Source organism: Octopus sinensis, linkage group LG8, assembly GCF_006345805.1.
Source record: "Octopus sinensis linkage group LG8, ASM634580v1, whole genome shotgun sequence".
Taxonomy (NCBI): Eukaryota; Metazoa; Mollusca; class Cephalopoda; order Octopoda; family Octopodidae; genus Octopus; species Octopus sinensis.
Window position 1 is genome coordinate 7,406,367 of NC_043004.1, and position 14,337 is coordinate 7,420,703.

General features: G+C 35.7%; 1 protein-coding gene across 6 annotated transcripts in view; it reads left to right on the plus strand.

Moving 5' to 3' along the window:
• Positions 1–663: 663 nt before the first annotated feature.
• Positions 664–14,337, plus strand: part of LOC115215195 (dystrophin-like) — a 162,862-nt gene continuing 149,188 nt past the window's right edge. For 3 of the 6 annotated variants that reach the window (XR_005000297.1, XR_005000296.1, XM_029784386.2), the window contains exon 1: positions 679–1,735. Coding sequence is in view for 4 of the 6 variants with exons in the window: in XM_029784386.2 (XP_029640246.1) it covers positions 1,711–1,735 (25 nt within the window). In the remaining 2 variants the exon portion in view is untranslated. Of the gene's footprint in view, positions 1,736–14,337 lie in introns of all 6 variants that reach the window. The other 3 variants (XM_036505244.1, XM_036505245.1, XM_036505246.1) reach the window with 3 other exon arrangements.

Here is a 14,337-nt window from a genome sequence, read left to right on the forward strand (position 1 = left end):
AGTGTATTATATACCAGAACATTTTCTGTTCCACTCTACCGTACCAGTTCAAAGAAAAAAAAGTAGCTGGTGGTAAATTGCTCTATTCATTTACCTGTTCCATCACAGCATCTACATCACTCCGGTGTTTGGGAAGAGAGTTCAGACAAAGGCCATACACTTGTAACTCCCTTATCGTCTTTAAGAAACAAAATATAAGAATTGAGACACTTAATTTATTGAATAAATTATATGATAAGCTTTGGTTGATGTGATTGCCTCAAGGGCAGCCCTTTTCTTAAACCTCATCTGGCCCTGTTCTTTCAACAAGATATCAGAACAAATCAACAATAAATAAGATCCCATAACCATCAAACGAGGCATGCAAGTGTTTCGGTCAACCAACTCCCTATTCCTTACTCCAAAATATGACTTAGATGAGGTCACCAAGTGGCGGTGTTTCAGACGGCCTGCGCCAAAAGATGGCCGGTAACTTTACATATAATTACAAGTCATTTACATATGTGCGCATACAATTCCACCGTCACACACATCATATGCATGAAATAACTGAAAGTTGTTTCCCTTCTGTAGACATTTTGCCGACTTTTAAAAAATGACGCGGTAGCTGCTGATTTGAAAATAGTTGGCTGAGAGCCGAGTGGAGTAAGAAGTTGGAGTAGAGTAGGGCTCGGAGTGGAGTGTGTAGCGATAGACGAAGGAAGGTAGGAGACAAGATAAGCAAAAAAAGTCAGTCATTATGTTGACTGTTTTAGAAATATAGTGAAACAGAACAGAAACGTTGACGATAGTTATTTGTAAATTGAGAAAGATAAGATATTAATTCGTAAAGTTAGGTAGAGAGAGAGAGAGAGAGTGTTTGGTAGTTTGGAGATAGAGTGAGAGGAGCGTTAAAAAGAAAGAGAGAGAGTGTTTAGTACAGAAGTGGGCTAAAAAAATATTGTGGAGAGAGTGAAATAAACTACTTAGTAATTAGAGTTTGAGTAAGAGGGGTGTTAATCAGAGAGAGAAAATTGCTTTGTAATTAAGAGTTGTGTTAAAGAAGAGAGAGGGGGAGAGAACTGCACACACACATATACACACACGCGCGCACAGAGATAGTGTGAGAGAAAAAAGTGGTGTGAAAAAAGGAATAGCGAAGGTAGTGGTATTTAAAGGAAGACAGAAAGAAAGAAGTAAGAGAGGAAGTTGACGAATAACAACCAACAGCAGCAGCAATAATAATAAGGCATGTGAAATGAAAGAGGAGAGAGAGGGTTATAGAAGAAGAAGAAGAAAGAATAATTAGAGAAGAAACGAGAGCGAGAAGGAGTGATGCTGCCAGATGAACAACTGTTTTGGCTTTAGAGACAAATGAGAACAAGTTAAACAAACTCTTTGAGTTAATTTATTGTTGTTCTTCCCCATCTGGTTGACATTACAGTTCAACTTCACTCACATCTGATGATAATGAGTTTAATTAATTCATCAGAAGAATTGTTTACTTCTGAAACTTAATATTTAATCAACTTGATATTAGTTATAATTACAGTAATTAACATTTTTATTATTCTCTGAGTAATTTTTTTTTATTTAGAAATCTAACTTTTATTGCCAACTGTCTGTTTTCTTTATATCTTTCTCCCGTTTGTGTTGTAATTAATTGTGCTGTGACTTTGGGAGATTTAAAAAAAAAGATAAGGAAAACTGGACACTCTTTAACTTATTACCATGTCGCCCGACAACAGCATACAAGGTAAGAATTTATTGATATTTTCTCCATTGCTGTTTATATTGCACGTAAAGATGATAACAAGAATGTTAAGAGTTGTTAAAATGAATGATAACAACATTGGTGGTGGTTGCCGTTTTAGAAGAAATAATGGTGACGAGCATCGCAGACACAATATTATAAGGTAAACTACCGATCCGATTCGGTTTCGAATCCCCGCTGGAACTAGCCATTTCGCTCATATTGTTGTTATTAATCACACTGGGAAAGACATGCCACATTACATCTTTCCATTTATATTTTAGAGCCTTGTGCCAATGTAAGAAATCGGTAATAATGGTAATTTCTTGGCAACCAAAGTTGAATTTCTGCCTGCATCCTTTCTCATATATGTTTATATAGAATGCCTGTTTGTGTGCGTGTATATATAATGTATATATATATAACACATATATATAACATGATATATATATATATAAACACATGATATATATATATTTATAAACACATGATATATATATATATATATATATATATATATAAAACATGGTATGTTCGATCTAAGTCCTTACTTGACTCTGTTTTCCACGTTTTCTCTCATCAATTCTTATTAATGTTCTCTGTTCTTTGCTTTCTCGAAACGATTCGTTCTCACACGAAAAGTTATATCTTTTTATTGTTGACCATACCACTATCACCATCAGACCTATTTTTCTTAGTTTATTAAACTAATTTCAAACTTTTAAACAACCAAAACAATTCTCACTGCAAGAAAGTAAGAAAAAAAAGACGGTTCAAAAGTTCTGCTTTTATTCCTTCATGTTAGAAGCAACCTTTCTTAGTTGCTGTTTGTTTTTCTACAAATTTCCCTAAGTTGCAACTAGCATTAATTAAAAAATGCTGTGTCTATTATGCTTTTGTTATATATAAATGCATTTAATAATTACATTGAATTATTCTTCATTCAGCTGTTAAATAGGTTGTAAGACCAGTTCTGATATGGTTTCGATTTCTTGTTCCAACTTCGTTGCTCTTACATAATAATGTCCCTGAAATAAAGGCATGATTGTCACCTATTCTCGTTTTATTATAAAACACCACTTTCACTCTATGTAAACAATATCTTGTTTCTACCTTAGTAGCAATAAGTGTATTTCTTCCATAGACTCTCACATAACACGAATAGTTGTCACATTTTTTCCTCAAGTCCCCAAGTGGTTCTTTTATGGAGCATGAATGTCACAACATCTCATTTCTGCTCATAACTTCGAAATTGATTTAACAACTGGATAGTATATATTTTATAATTAACAACTGCATTCCTTTGTCGAAGGAATGCTTTATCAACTGCACATTAATTATAGGTAATTAATTGTTAAATACTTTACGCGTAGTTGAGTGAGAAAGAGAGAGAGCTGGTTTAATTGATATACTGTAATTTAGGATCAAATCCCATAACAGTCGCTGTTGCCTTTCAGTCTTCCTGGGTCGGTTAAAGAAGAATTAGATATGTTACACTGGCGGCCACTTCGGCGAGTCTTTCTATACACTTTGGCCCTAAATATACATGATCATAAATATCGTCATTAATGTTTTGAAGCAATTATTGATTTATTGTTTTTGAAATTTCGGTTTGTGTAATGAGTTCTTACGACTGTAAGGTAAAGAATCCCTGGTTAATTCTATTGAAAGGAGCCTCTACCTGGAAGCTCGACCTGCTAAAAATTGCAACTAGTTCTTCCTCAAATCATACCCTGTTGTCTTCAATAAAGGCGACATTCGACAATATGAAACCTGCTATATATAAAAAAAAGACGAGACTGTCATAACTGGAACACCTTTGCTTAAAATCTGTTCGCTCTGGGTTGACCTTTGTTACAGAACAACCTGTCTATGCAAGTTGCTTAATCTGCTAGAAATAGCAGCCAAAACTTTTTCTACCCACAGTCTACAGTATTTTAAGACGTATTGGATAAGATAGACCTAGATCCACTGAATAAAAGACGTGAGGTCAAGGCTGGAATGTCTTTGATCAGAGTTGACCTGTGGTTAAACAACCACCACCGCAACTTAAATAACAGAGAACAAAGTGTGTCCCAAAAGTAAACAAATGACAGTCTTAAATGTGATAATATCTCGAGATATATTCCATTTTGGAGTATTTATCTTGATTGAGATTACATTGAATCAAAGTTTTTATCCAGACTTTATCAAAGTTTGTAACACGTTTTTGCCATTCTGTTATCACCATCAGCAATCAATGTTATTAATCATCGTCGATCGAATTATTGATTAAAGTTTGAAATTTTGCTTTATAATGTCGGAAATCTTTGCTTTACTTTTCACCACAACATAAACATGAAGTATTTTTGCTTCACTCCACGGATTTCTTTATTTACCATCTTTTTTATATTGATTTAAATCACAGTTTGAGTTCATCTTCATCACATACACACACGCAAGCACTCACAAAATGTGATATTTTCATGTTTTTGTTGTTATTTCTATAAATTTTGTTATAACATTTGGCACACAAATAAATGTAAAAGACAAAATATTACTTCCACTGTTCTTTAATATGAACACATGTGCTTGATAGCATTTAGATGCACAAGCAGCAGCTTATTGCATCACTGCATGTGCAGAAAGTACAAAATCACGAAAGCTACGCGGCTTTTTTTTTTATAAAATTCTCTTTTATCAACAAAGTTGTTCTTTTTTTTTTAAATATATATTAACTTTCCGCTTTTTTAATGATAATTATTGCCATCGAAATAAATATAAAGGAAATATAAGATATTTAAGCCTTGCTAAATCTCTGTCTTTGTTCATATTTTCGCTTCTTCCTCTCCCATCCCATCTGTCCCATCCCAACCATTTCTGCATCTCACTCCCAGGCAGCAGCAAAGATGCTGCTAGGTTGCATAATACACATTGCCCTTTGTTAAAACTGTTTCGACGTTGGGGCCCTATTCAAATAACCACATAAGATATTGTCAATTGAATCACATTTCGTCCTTCATTCAGCAAGTATTTCATTTACGAGGCGGGTGCTGAAAAGTTTTCTGGCTTTGGGTTTAAGAAAACACAGGAGGATCAGTTAATTATGATTTTATTCGACATGTTCCCACCTCAGATTCACACATGCTTATTGCAGTGGTCTCTTTGTTTTTTTAAGTCCTGTAAAAGAACTCGCAAGATGGGAATCCAGCCAGGCCTTTCGCGATACCCTTAAAGCCAGGAACTTTACAGCAGCCCCTCGTAGGTTTGGAAGGACGAAAGTTGGAGTGGTGACCCCAGTAGAAATCTGAAATATGCTAATAAAAGCAACAAGAACTTGTATTTTGTAAGACATTAAACTCTAACGCAAGACAATAATGAATTCTATCAGTTGAACCAGTAGTTATCTCTTGATATTAAAACCGAACATAAGGCGGCGAGCTGGCAGAAACGTTAGCACGCTGGACGAAATGCCTAGTGGTATTTCGTCTGCCGCTACGTTCTGAGTTCAAATTCCGCCGAGGTCGACTTTGCCTTTCATCCTTTCGGGGTCGATTAAATAAGTACCAGTTACGCACTGGTGTCGATGTAATCGACTTAATCCCTTTGTCTGTCCTTGTTTGTCTCCTTGTGGGTAGTAAAGAAACAGGTATTAAAACCAACGCATATCTGATCACTGTCATTTTGGTTATGACCTCTGAAAAAAATAATTGCGATCTCAGCCTCGATGGAACTCAGACAGTGTACAATAAAGATTGAACTTTGTAAGAGGAAGGTTAGGGTTAGTTGACTTCGAGATTCCACTATTTCATTCACTGGTAAATTATTTTGTGTAACCTATAAAATGACAGACAGTTGATCTCAGATTTAAACACACAGCATAAATGAACATCTAAATATCTCGAAACATTTTAATTCATTGTTTTCTTGCTTTCCACTATTCACTGGCCTCATCTTCTGTCTCCAGCACTCTACAATAAACAAGTAGATTTAATGTTCTAAATATAATCCAATAAGTTAATCCTTTCGTGAAGTACAGAGTTTTATTGGACTGGATGTTGAGCCCTGTTTCTGAAGTGCTAAGTGGTTGCAGGATAATCCACTTATCACTCGAGATTAAGATGCTTGTCTTTCGTGAGTACCTTACAAAAACAGCACCCAATAACTTATTCTCCGGCCAGGTGAGCTGAGATAGTCCTCTAAAAGATAAAAATTAAATGAAAGTGAAAGGCTGTGTGGTAAGTAGCTTGCTTACCAGCCACATGGTTCCGGGTTCAGTCCCACTGTGTGGCACCTTGGGCAAGTGTCTTCTACTATAGCCTCAGGCTGACCAAAGCCTTGTGAGCGGATTTGGTAGACGGAAACTGAAAGAAGCCCGTCGTATAAATAAATAAAAAAAATATGTATGTTTGTGTGTCTGTGTTTGTTCCCGCAACATCGCTTGACAACCGATGCTGGCGTGTTTACGTCCCCGTAACTTAGTGGTTCGGCAAAGGACACCGATAGAATAAGTACTAGGCTTACAAAGAATAAGTCCTGGGGTAAAAGAGTAAAGCGTTCTTATATTAAATCAAACTCCTGGTTCACTTCTATAAGCCTTAGCATCGCCACCAGTCACTCGACTTGCCTAGAAATGGCAGCTAAATTTCTATCAAATGACACCCCATCTCTGTCTTTAGAAATAGGAAGATACATTTTCTAATGTGCAGAAAAACATTACCTTTGGTTGATATACATCAATATCTATCAGTGTATAACTGAAGTTTACAGCAGTAGTTGTAGCTAGAGCTTGTCCCAGTCTGGGAAAACCGCTCTCCCCTGCACTTATTGGAAATTCAGTGGCTTTTAGGCTTTTTCACTTGCATTCGCCCTTAACAGCACCAAGAAGATTGATTCAGGATTCCCAGCCGTTGTCTCGCCATCTTGAAGGAACCACCGAGACACTGGAGTGGCTATCAATCGATTAAATTGACCCCTGTATTTAACTGGTACTTTATTTTAATTGTCTCTGAAAGGATGGAAGGCAAAACTGATCACACCAGGACCTTAAACTCAGAATATAAATTACCAGAACAAAGTATTTTGTCTGACGCACCAGTAATTGTCAAATCTCCCATCATAAGGCCACTTGTTCAATCTTCATTGACCTCAGTTTAAAATTACTATTGGGTTGTCCGGAAAGTTTGTGCCGATTTTTAAAGGAAAGAAAAAGGTCAATAAATACTTGCCATTCCATTTTTAATCAACCAAATATGAACCATTTTGTTGCACAATGCGTCTCCATCTTTCCTTTAACTTGAAAATACCCTCTTCCCAGAACTGAGGTGCCTGGGAGGGTAAGTCGAAAGGTAAGCTACTATATAATCGGCACAAACTTTCTGTACAACACAATATTAATAGCTATAGGCAGAAATACGAGAAGACACAGCCTGAAATTGGAAAGATCACACTGCAGGCTCAACATTAGCAGCTGCTTTTTCATATAGCATGTGGCTGCCACCTGGAACAGTCTGCCAAACAGTGTGGTCGCAGCTCCATCAGTTAATGCCTTCAAGAACAGGCTTGATGTACACTAGAGGGAGCTTCCTGCAAAATTTGACCCTGTCTGTTACTATTAGTTACAACTGTTGTAGTGTTTGTTGTACTACACATGACAAATTAATTGTACTATTGGAAAAGGACCTGTGAACAAGCTCCTAGGAACTTCAACACGGAAACCATCCAGTATCCAGTAATAATTACGAGATACACATCTGTCTGTATTCAGTAAAAGGACCTTTAAACATTCTGAATTTAGATCACCCCTAGGTTGACAATGCTTTTCATCTTTTGGAGCCTGTTTAATCAACAATATATTCCTTCAAAATTTATAGCTTTAGAAATTATTATTTGTTATCATTAATATTTCTTTCGGGGGGCTATGAGTCGACAAAGGAATAAAGTGCGGGACGATTTAAGCCTCATCTAAAGTTTGTGAATGTGGGCTTATTACAGTGCCAGGTTAGCAAGAATGGAATATACCACGACCCATCTTAGCAAATGCTTTATTACTATTGTACACACAATGCCTTCAACTTTTATAAACAACTAGGTGTTTAAAGTTGACCGAATATTTCTGAGATTTAATACACTTTGAAATTATACGAATACCAAGAAATACTCAAATGGCATGGCAGTCTTCATTTTTGTCGGATACTAATTCACTTTGCTGCTCTTTTACATTATTTCGACACATGAAATTTGTCTGGCAATAATTGGGCTTGATTATTTTTCTCATAAAATAAGATCTGTTGAATGAATCAGATTATTTTTGGTGTTATATAGAATGCTAACCGATTTCTTTTAAATGAAATCGAGATTTTAAAATGAGAAAGAATCATTTTGTGTAGTTTCTTCTTTTAACCGTTATACAGAACTTTGATTGTATTGATACAAAATGCAGAGTTAATATAGCCACAATGTCAACTTTAGACCACAAATACAAATTTACATTATAATAGGGATGTGAATCAAGAGAGAATATTTCACTCGTGCATCTTAGTTGCTTGACTAACCCAGGTTATTCGTGAACTCGTGTGATGGTAGCATTTAAACTCTGTGTTTATAAAGGTTTCGTCTAACATGAAATAGGATCTAAGTAATTTACTTTGTTCTCAGACGTTGTCATCTCGGGCTCAAAGGAATCGACTTGCAATTAAAATATCAAGCTTTTTATATAGAATGAACCCCTTTATACAGGATGGACATACTAGGCCCTTCAGATATGCGGTTGGATCCATAAAGACATAGCTTTAAATAGCTAAGTTTTCTTTTCAATCCCCTTCAAGGTATATACAACAGGCCCGATGTACTAAATGTTACTGACATTTATTTTCTTTATTCATGCGTCCAAATACCGGTCTCTGGTTATTGTTACATTTCTTTAGCTTCAGTTAGACACGGCTCTTGCAAAATATATATAATAGCTATGTGCGATAGAGGCAGTATTTGTTTAAAATAGCAATCTGGATATCATTCTTAAAGTATATACATAATAGAAAACTGAATTAACAGCAGTGTTCGTTCTGTGATTGTATTTCTTATGGATGTACAGTGTTAAATAACACAAAAATATATTAGAATATGAAAGCAAGAGGTACCCGACCATTTCCAAATAATGTATCCAGGATAATGTACTTCTGGGTACTCACACACCTTAAATTAAAATGGGGTGTTCCTGGGATCACACAAATTAACAAGGTACCCTCTTTGGGATTTCTCGACCTGCTAGAAGTAGCGACTAAATCTCCTTCAAAATCACATTCGTTTTGATCATAAGTTTGTTCAGCCAGAGCTAACGAGCAGTAACGACTCAGATAATTTATATAAAACATCTAAAAGAGCTTTTAACTTGTGTGCTTAACTGGAAATGTCAAAAGTCAAAGTACAAGAGATTATCTTAAATCATTGAATCATTATTAATGTTGACAGTGATGGTCGGGATTATAGCCTATTGTTCGAATTTTTCTGGAAAATACCAATTATTTTGAGAATATTGGGTTACTTCACCGAATAACTTACATAAGAAATTTTATTGTAAAGCTTAGGACTTTCTTATCAACACCTTCCACGCTGCAATTATTTTTGTTTCAGCACACGATCTCAGATCAAGTCACTTGCTATGCAAGTACATCTCCGTAATACCAAATATATTGATTTATGTGATCTGAGTATGACAATTTTGTGTTTTGGTTTGAAGCAGATTTTACGTTTTAGGACTAAATTGTTTAATCAGTGTGCTCTTCGTTTGTTAGCTTTTTTATATAGGTGGATGAGTTGAGGGAGATTTGACTGCTATTTCTAGATGCTCCATCTATAAAAGATGGAATTTTAAAATTTGCACACCATTCCCCAGTCATATTTTTCACCTAACCACTAATTTTGAATGAAGTCTGCTAATGTATGAAGTATTATTATATGACAGAATCTGGCAGAACTGATCAAACATTGACCAGAATGTTTTGCATCTATGTTCTGGATTTCAATGGATTTGCACAAATCTCTAATATCCAAGTGTCAGTAGAAGCACACCTATGACCCAGATGCAGCCTGACCCCTCTTAGAATGTAAGAAGGGCCAAAACATTTGGAATCCTTTCACTATGACGGCCAGATTTTTTAATTAATTTTTTTAAAACTAAATACTTCGAAACTTTGGATACTGGTAGAATGTATCAGATAGAACAGGGTTTACTCTTAACGTTTTGGACAAAATTTTGTATTTTAGAAGTTATTTTGTGTTAAAGTTGTCATGTTTGGGTAATTTTAACCAATCACTGATGTGTATTCAGCTGAAGAAAATTACTGCTGCTGTTTGTGAACAACAACTTCTGGGTCCATTGAGAAAACGATGAATGTTCGACAACAGAAAAATTATCTCCGCTAACAAAACCCTTCTTTGATAACCAGAGATGTTTTTACAGCAACATAGGTTTGCAGTATCGGGGTTGATTTGAGGCTAAATAACAAGAAAATTATTACCGAGACAGACCAACGGTGGAGCCTGTATGTGGTTGCATGACCTGCTAGAAGGGGCTTTTCTTCTCTGATGATGACCTTCTGTTGTTCAGCTATCTTGAGAGTTTCTTACGAATGTCTCTTTTTTTCATAGCCTCAATGTTGACAAAATAACTACCAGTGGTTTTACTGTATGTTAATTCAATCTCTTGTACCTTCTCCTATGTGTGACCTTTTGCACAGGACCAGCAGGGCCAGTGCCAAACTATTTTCTATGCAAGGTCAACTAACTTGGTTCCAATTCCTCTAAAAAACAAGAAAAAAAATTATCAACTTTGACTATCATGAGCAGATGTTTTGCATGAAAAATGAGAGGCACAGTACTTAAAACTGCCAAATTTATTTTCAATTGCAAGAATGAATAATTATCTTTTGCAAATACAAGAAAAAAGAAAGCAAATACTCTCTTGGCACATAAATCATTTTGAGCTGAAGAGCACTCTGTAGGATACCATAACCTCTGCCAAATGCAACACAACATTTTATTTGACACTTATTTATGCCTAAGGTTACTTCAGTTCATCAACCTGTTATTATGTTATGACACCATATTGTTACCAGACAGGAAAAAAAAATTGTGTTAAAAATGTAACCTCTTTGTCAGAGGTAATAATAATATTATTATTATTATTATTATTCGAGCGGTTCCAAGCAGTGCTGTTTACTGCAAGTGCTCCACCCTTATTGCAGCCCCTATTTGTTCCATGTACTTCTCAAAATTTTTAGTCACTGTTCCCAGGCCTCCGACAAATATTGGTACTAATGGTCGATGAAAAAGAAAGCAGTAGTACCTACCAATAATTGTCGGAGCCCTGGGAGCAGTGAGCAAAAATCTCGAGAAGTACGTGGAACAAATTAGGGGGCTACAATAAGGGTGGAGCACTTGCAGAAAACAGCACTGCTTGGAAACACTCGAATATTCCGGAAGGTGCTCGAAATATAAGAGGTGTTACCTTAGTTCACTGATAGTTATCAGCTGACACTGTAGTACATTTCCAGTGTTAGAAGCTGTGCAAAGGCAATAATAATAATAATAATGTGAATTATGTTAAAATTTCCATTGCATAAAAATTTTGCCTTGTATGTCTTTTCCAGTTTTGTCACCCAGTTTAATCAGTTCAGGTATTGATACTTGTTGATAATCACCTGTATTAGTTGTTATGGTAACTAGTTTCTTTTGCAACTTTGTTGATTATGTGAATGTTATTATTAATTTGATCTTTGAGAGTCTATGTTTACCATTTCCTATTCACATTGGTATTGTAAGAAAGCTGGCAGAATTGTTAAGTCTCTGGACAAAGTGCTTAGCGGCATTTTATCCATCTTCATGTTCTAAGTTCAAATTCTACTGTGGTCGACTTTGCCTGTCATCCTTTGAGGGTTGAGAAAATAAAGACCAATTGAACACTGGTATTGCTGCTACTGACTTACTCCCTCACACCGAAACTGCTAGCCCTGTGCTAAAATTTGAGACCAATATTAGTAGAATGAGAAGGATTGAGCAGATTCTCTTGGAGATTTTTGATCTAGCAAGGAGACAAGTGCTACTTGTGGCAACATAAACTTTACTACAAGTCTTTAAGCTTTTGGCATTTCTTTGCAACATGGATCTTCAAAGTCAATAGCTTCGTTTCCATCATGTAGCAACAGCACTTGTGAAATTCTTGCAGCATTTATGTAGCATTCAGTAGATTTTTCCCCCTTTATGCTACATGTGTGAGTGTGTGGGCACAGGCATGGCTGTGTGGTCAGAAGTTTGGTTTCCAATTACATGGTTCCAGGTTCAGTTTTACTATATGGTACCTTAGGCAAGTGTCGTCTACTATAACCTTTGGTCAACCAAAGCTTTGTGAGTGGATTTGGTAGATGGAAACTGAAAGAAGCCTATATATATATATATATATATATATATATATATATATATTATTAGTGAATTGAAGAAATGGAGTTGAACGAAGATTGAACAGAATTCCTTTTATTGCATTCTACACATGTTTGAAACATGTGTAGAATGCAATAAAAGGAATTCTGTTCAATCTTCGTTCAACTCCATTTCTTCAATTCACTAATAATATTAAAATTCAATTATCCGCACCAACGCACGGTTGCAACACCAAATGGTTTTATCTCCAACCGTGCTTTCTTCTGCTGTGATTTTTGCTACCAAGGTATCGGTTAAACTTTTGATTAATCTGCACAAGATTATTCATCTTTCTATTTTACCAAACTATATATATATATATATATATATATATATATATATATATATATATGTGTGTGTGTTTGTGTCTGTCCATTCACAGCTTGACAACTGTTGTTGGTTTGTTTATGTCCCCATAACCTAGCAGTTAGGCACAGTTTGACAATAGAATAAGTACCAGGCTTTTACAGAATAAGTACTGGGGTTAATTTGTTTGACTAAAACCCTTCAAGACAGTGCCCCAGCATGGCCACAGTCCAATGACAGAAACAAGAAGATAAAAAAAATATCACTGAAAGCCATGTCTAATAAAGGAGAAACCTTCTTGAAATTTCTGCTTTGTGGTGCCTCTTAGGCTTCACACACAGAACTGCCGTTTCTTTTGTCTCAAAGTCTGATGGAATCTCGTGGAATTGTAGTTGTGATACCTGTGCCGGTGGCATGTAAAAAGCACCATCCGAACGTGGCCAATGCCAGCGCCGCCTTGACTGGCTTCTGTGCAGGTGGCACATAAAAAGCACCAACCGATCGTGGCCGCTGCCAGCCTCCCCTGGCACCTGTGCCGGTGGCACGTAAAAAGCACCCACTACACTCATGGAGTGGTTGGCATTTGGAAGGGTATCCAGCTGTAGAAACACTGCCAGATCAGACTGGAGCCTGGTTCAGCCTCCTGGCTTCCCAGACCCTGGTCGAACTGTCCAACCCGTGCTAGCACGGAAAACGGATGTTAAACGATGATGATGATGATGATTTTAAGTAATGAACCACTATTTCTTGATCACTTTCATTTGTGATGAAATCAAAACGGGACAAATATTCAACAAACTGTAAAAATCTTGCATTGCAAGCAATTTATTATTTGATCCACAATCTGACATTTTCCATTCTTAGAACTTCACTAAAGAAGGGATTTCTAATGTTTCTGTAACATTGTTATTGTTAATCTGTCTCCCTTTTTATTGACATTTCTGTCACTTGTGTTATTTAAAACTTTGCAACAACACCCCTAATACCCTGGGGCATTGTGACACAATGTCACCAGGATTGTTCCTTTTTGCCTAATATTCTAGCAGCTTCAATTGTTTTATCAGCCACAGCTCATACAAAACTGAAATAAAAATACGAAGTTACTATTATTGAATTTTAATTAACTTTAATTAGTTATAATACTGTTATTACTGAAAACATTGAGCAGCTACGTTTTCCTTTTATTATAATTTTCTTAAAACAACTAATTTAGTAGTTTACCTTTCTGAGCTCTACACCCAAAATAGCCCCAGCCCTGCTCCTACAAATGTTTAGAATATATGACGTTCATATTTGTTTAATGCATTTTTAAAAAAAAATTAATGTTTTGTGGGAAATAATTGGATATTTAGTTTCAACATTGTTGATTTTAGAGTTTTTTCTTTTCTTTTTCTTTCTTGGCAGTTTTTATTAATGTCATACAGGAAAATATTGATTCAGAAGACTTGTTATTTACAGATAGAAGCTGTGACAAGTATCTTGAAATTCTAAATGTTGCTTTAAAACTGCAGGTTTCTCAGCTTTAGACAAAGTATAGCATTTATAATAGTATTGTATGCACCGATGCATGTATTTATTATGCATATTTTGGATCCAATTCGTTCAAACTTGTTCAGTGCTGTGCATTTCCAGTTCATTAACTGAATGAATCTTTAGAATAAAGATTTTTTTCTTCCTGTTTATATTCTTTTTTCCTTTTTTTTTTCTTTTAAAGAGGTAATTTTCTTCATAATATTTATGAGCTTCACCAGGCTCTCTCTGTCCATCACATGTCTTTCTGACATTTAGAATTAAGCTGCATATCATTAAGTCTTAATTTGCACGTTGTTTTTCTTTTATTCCTT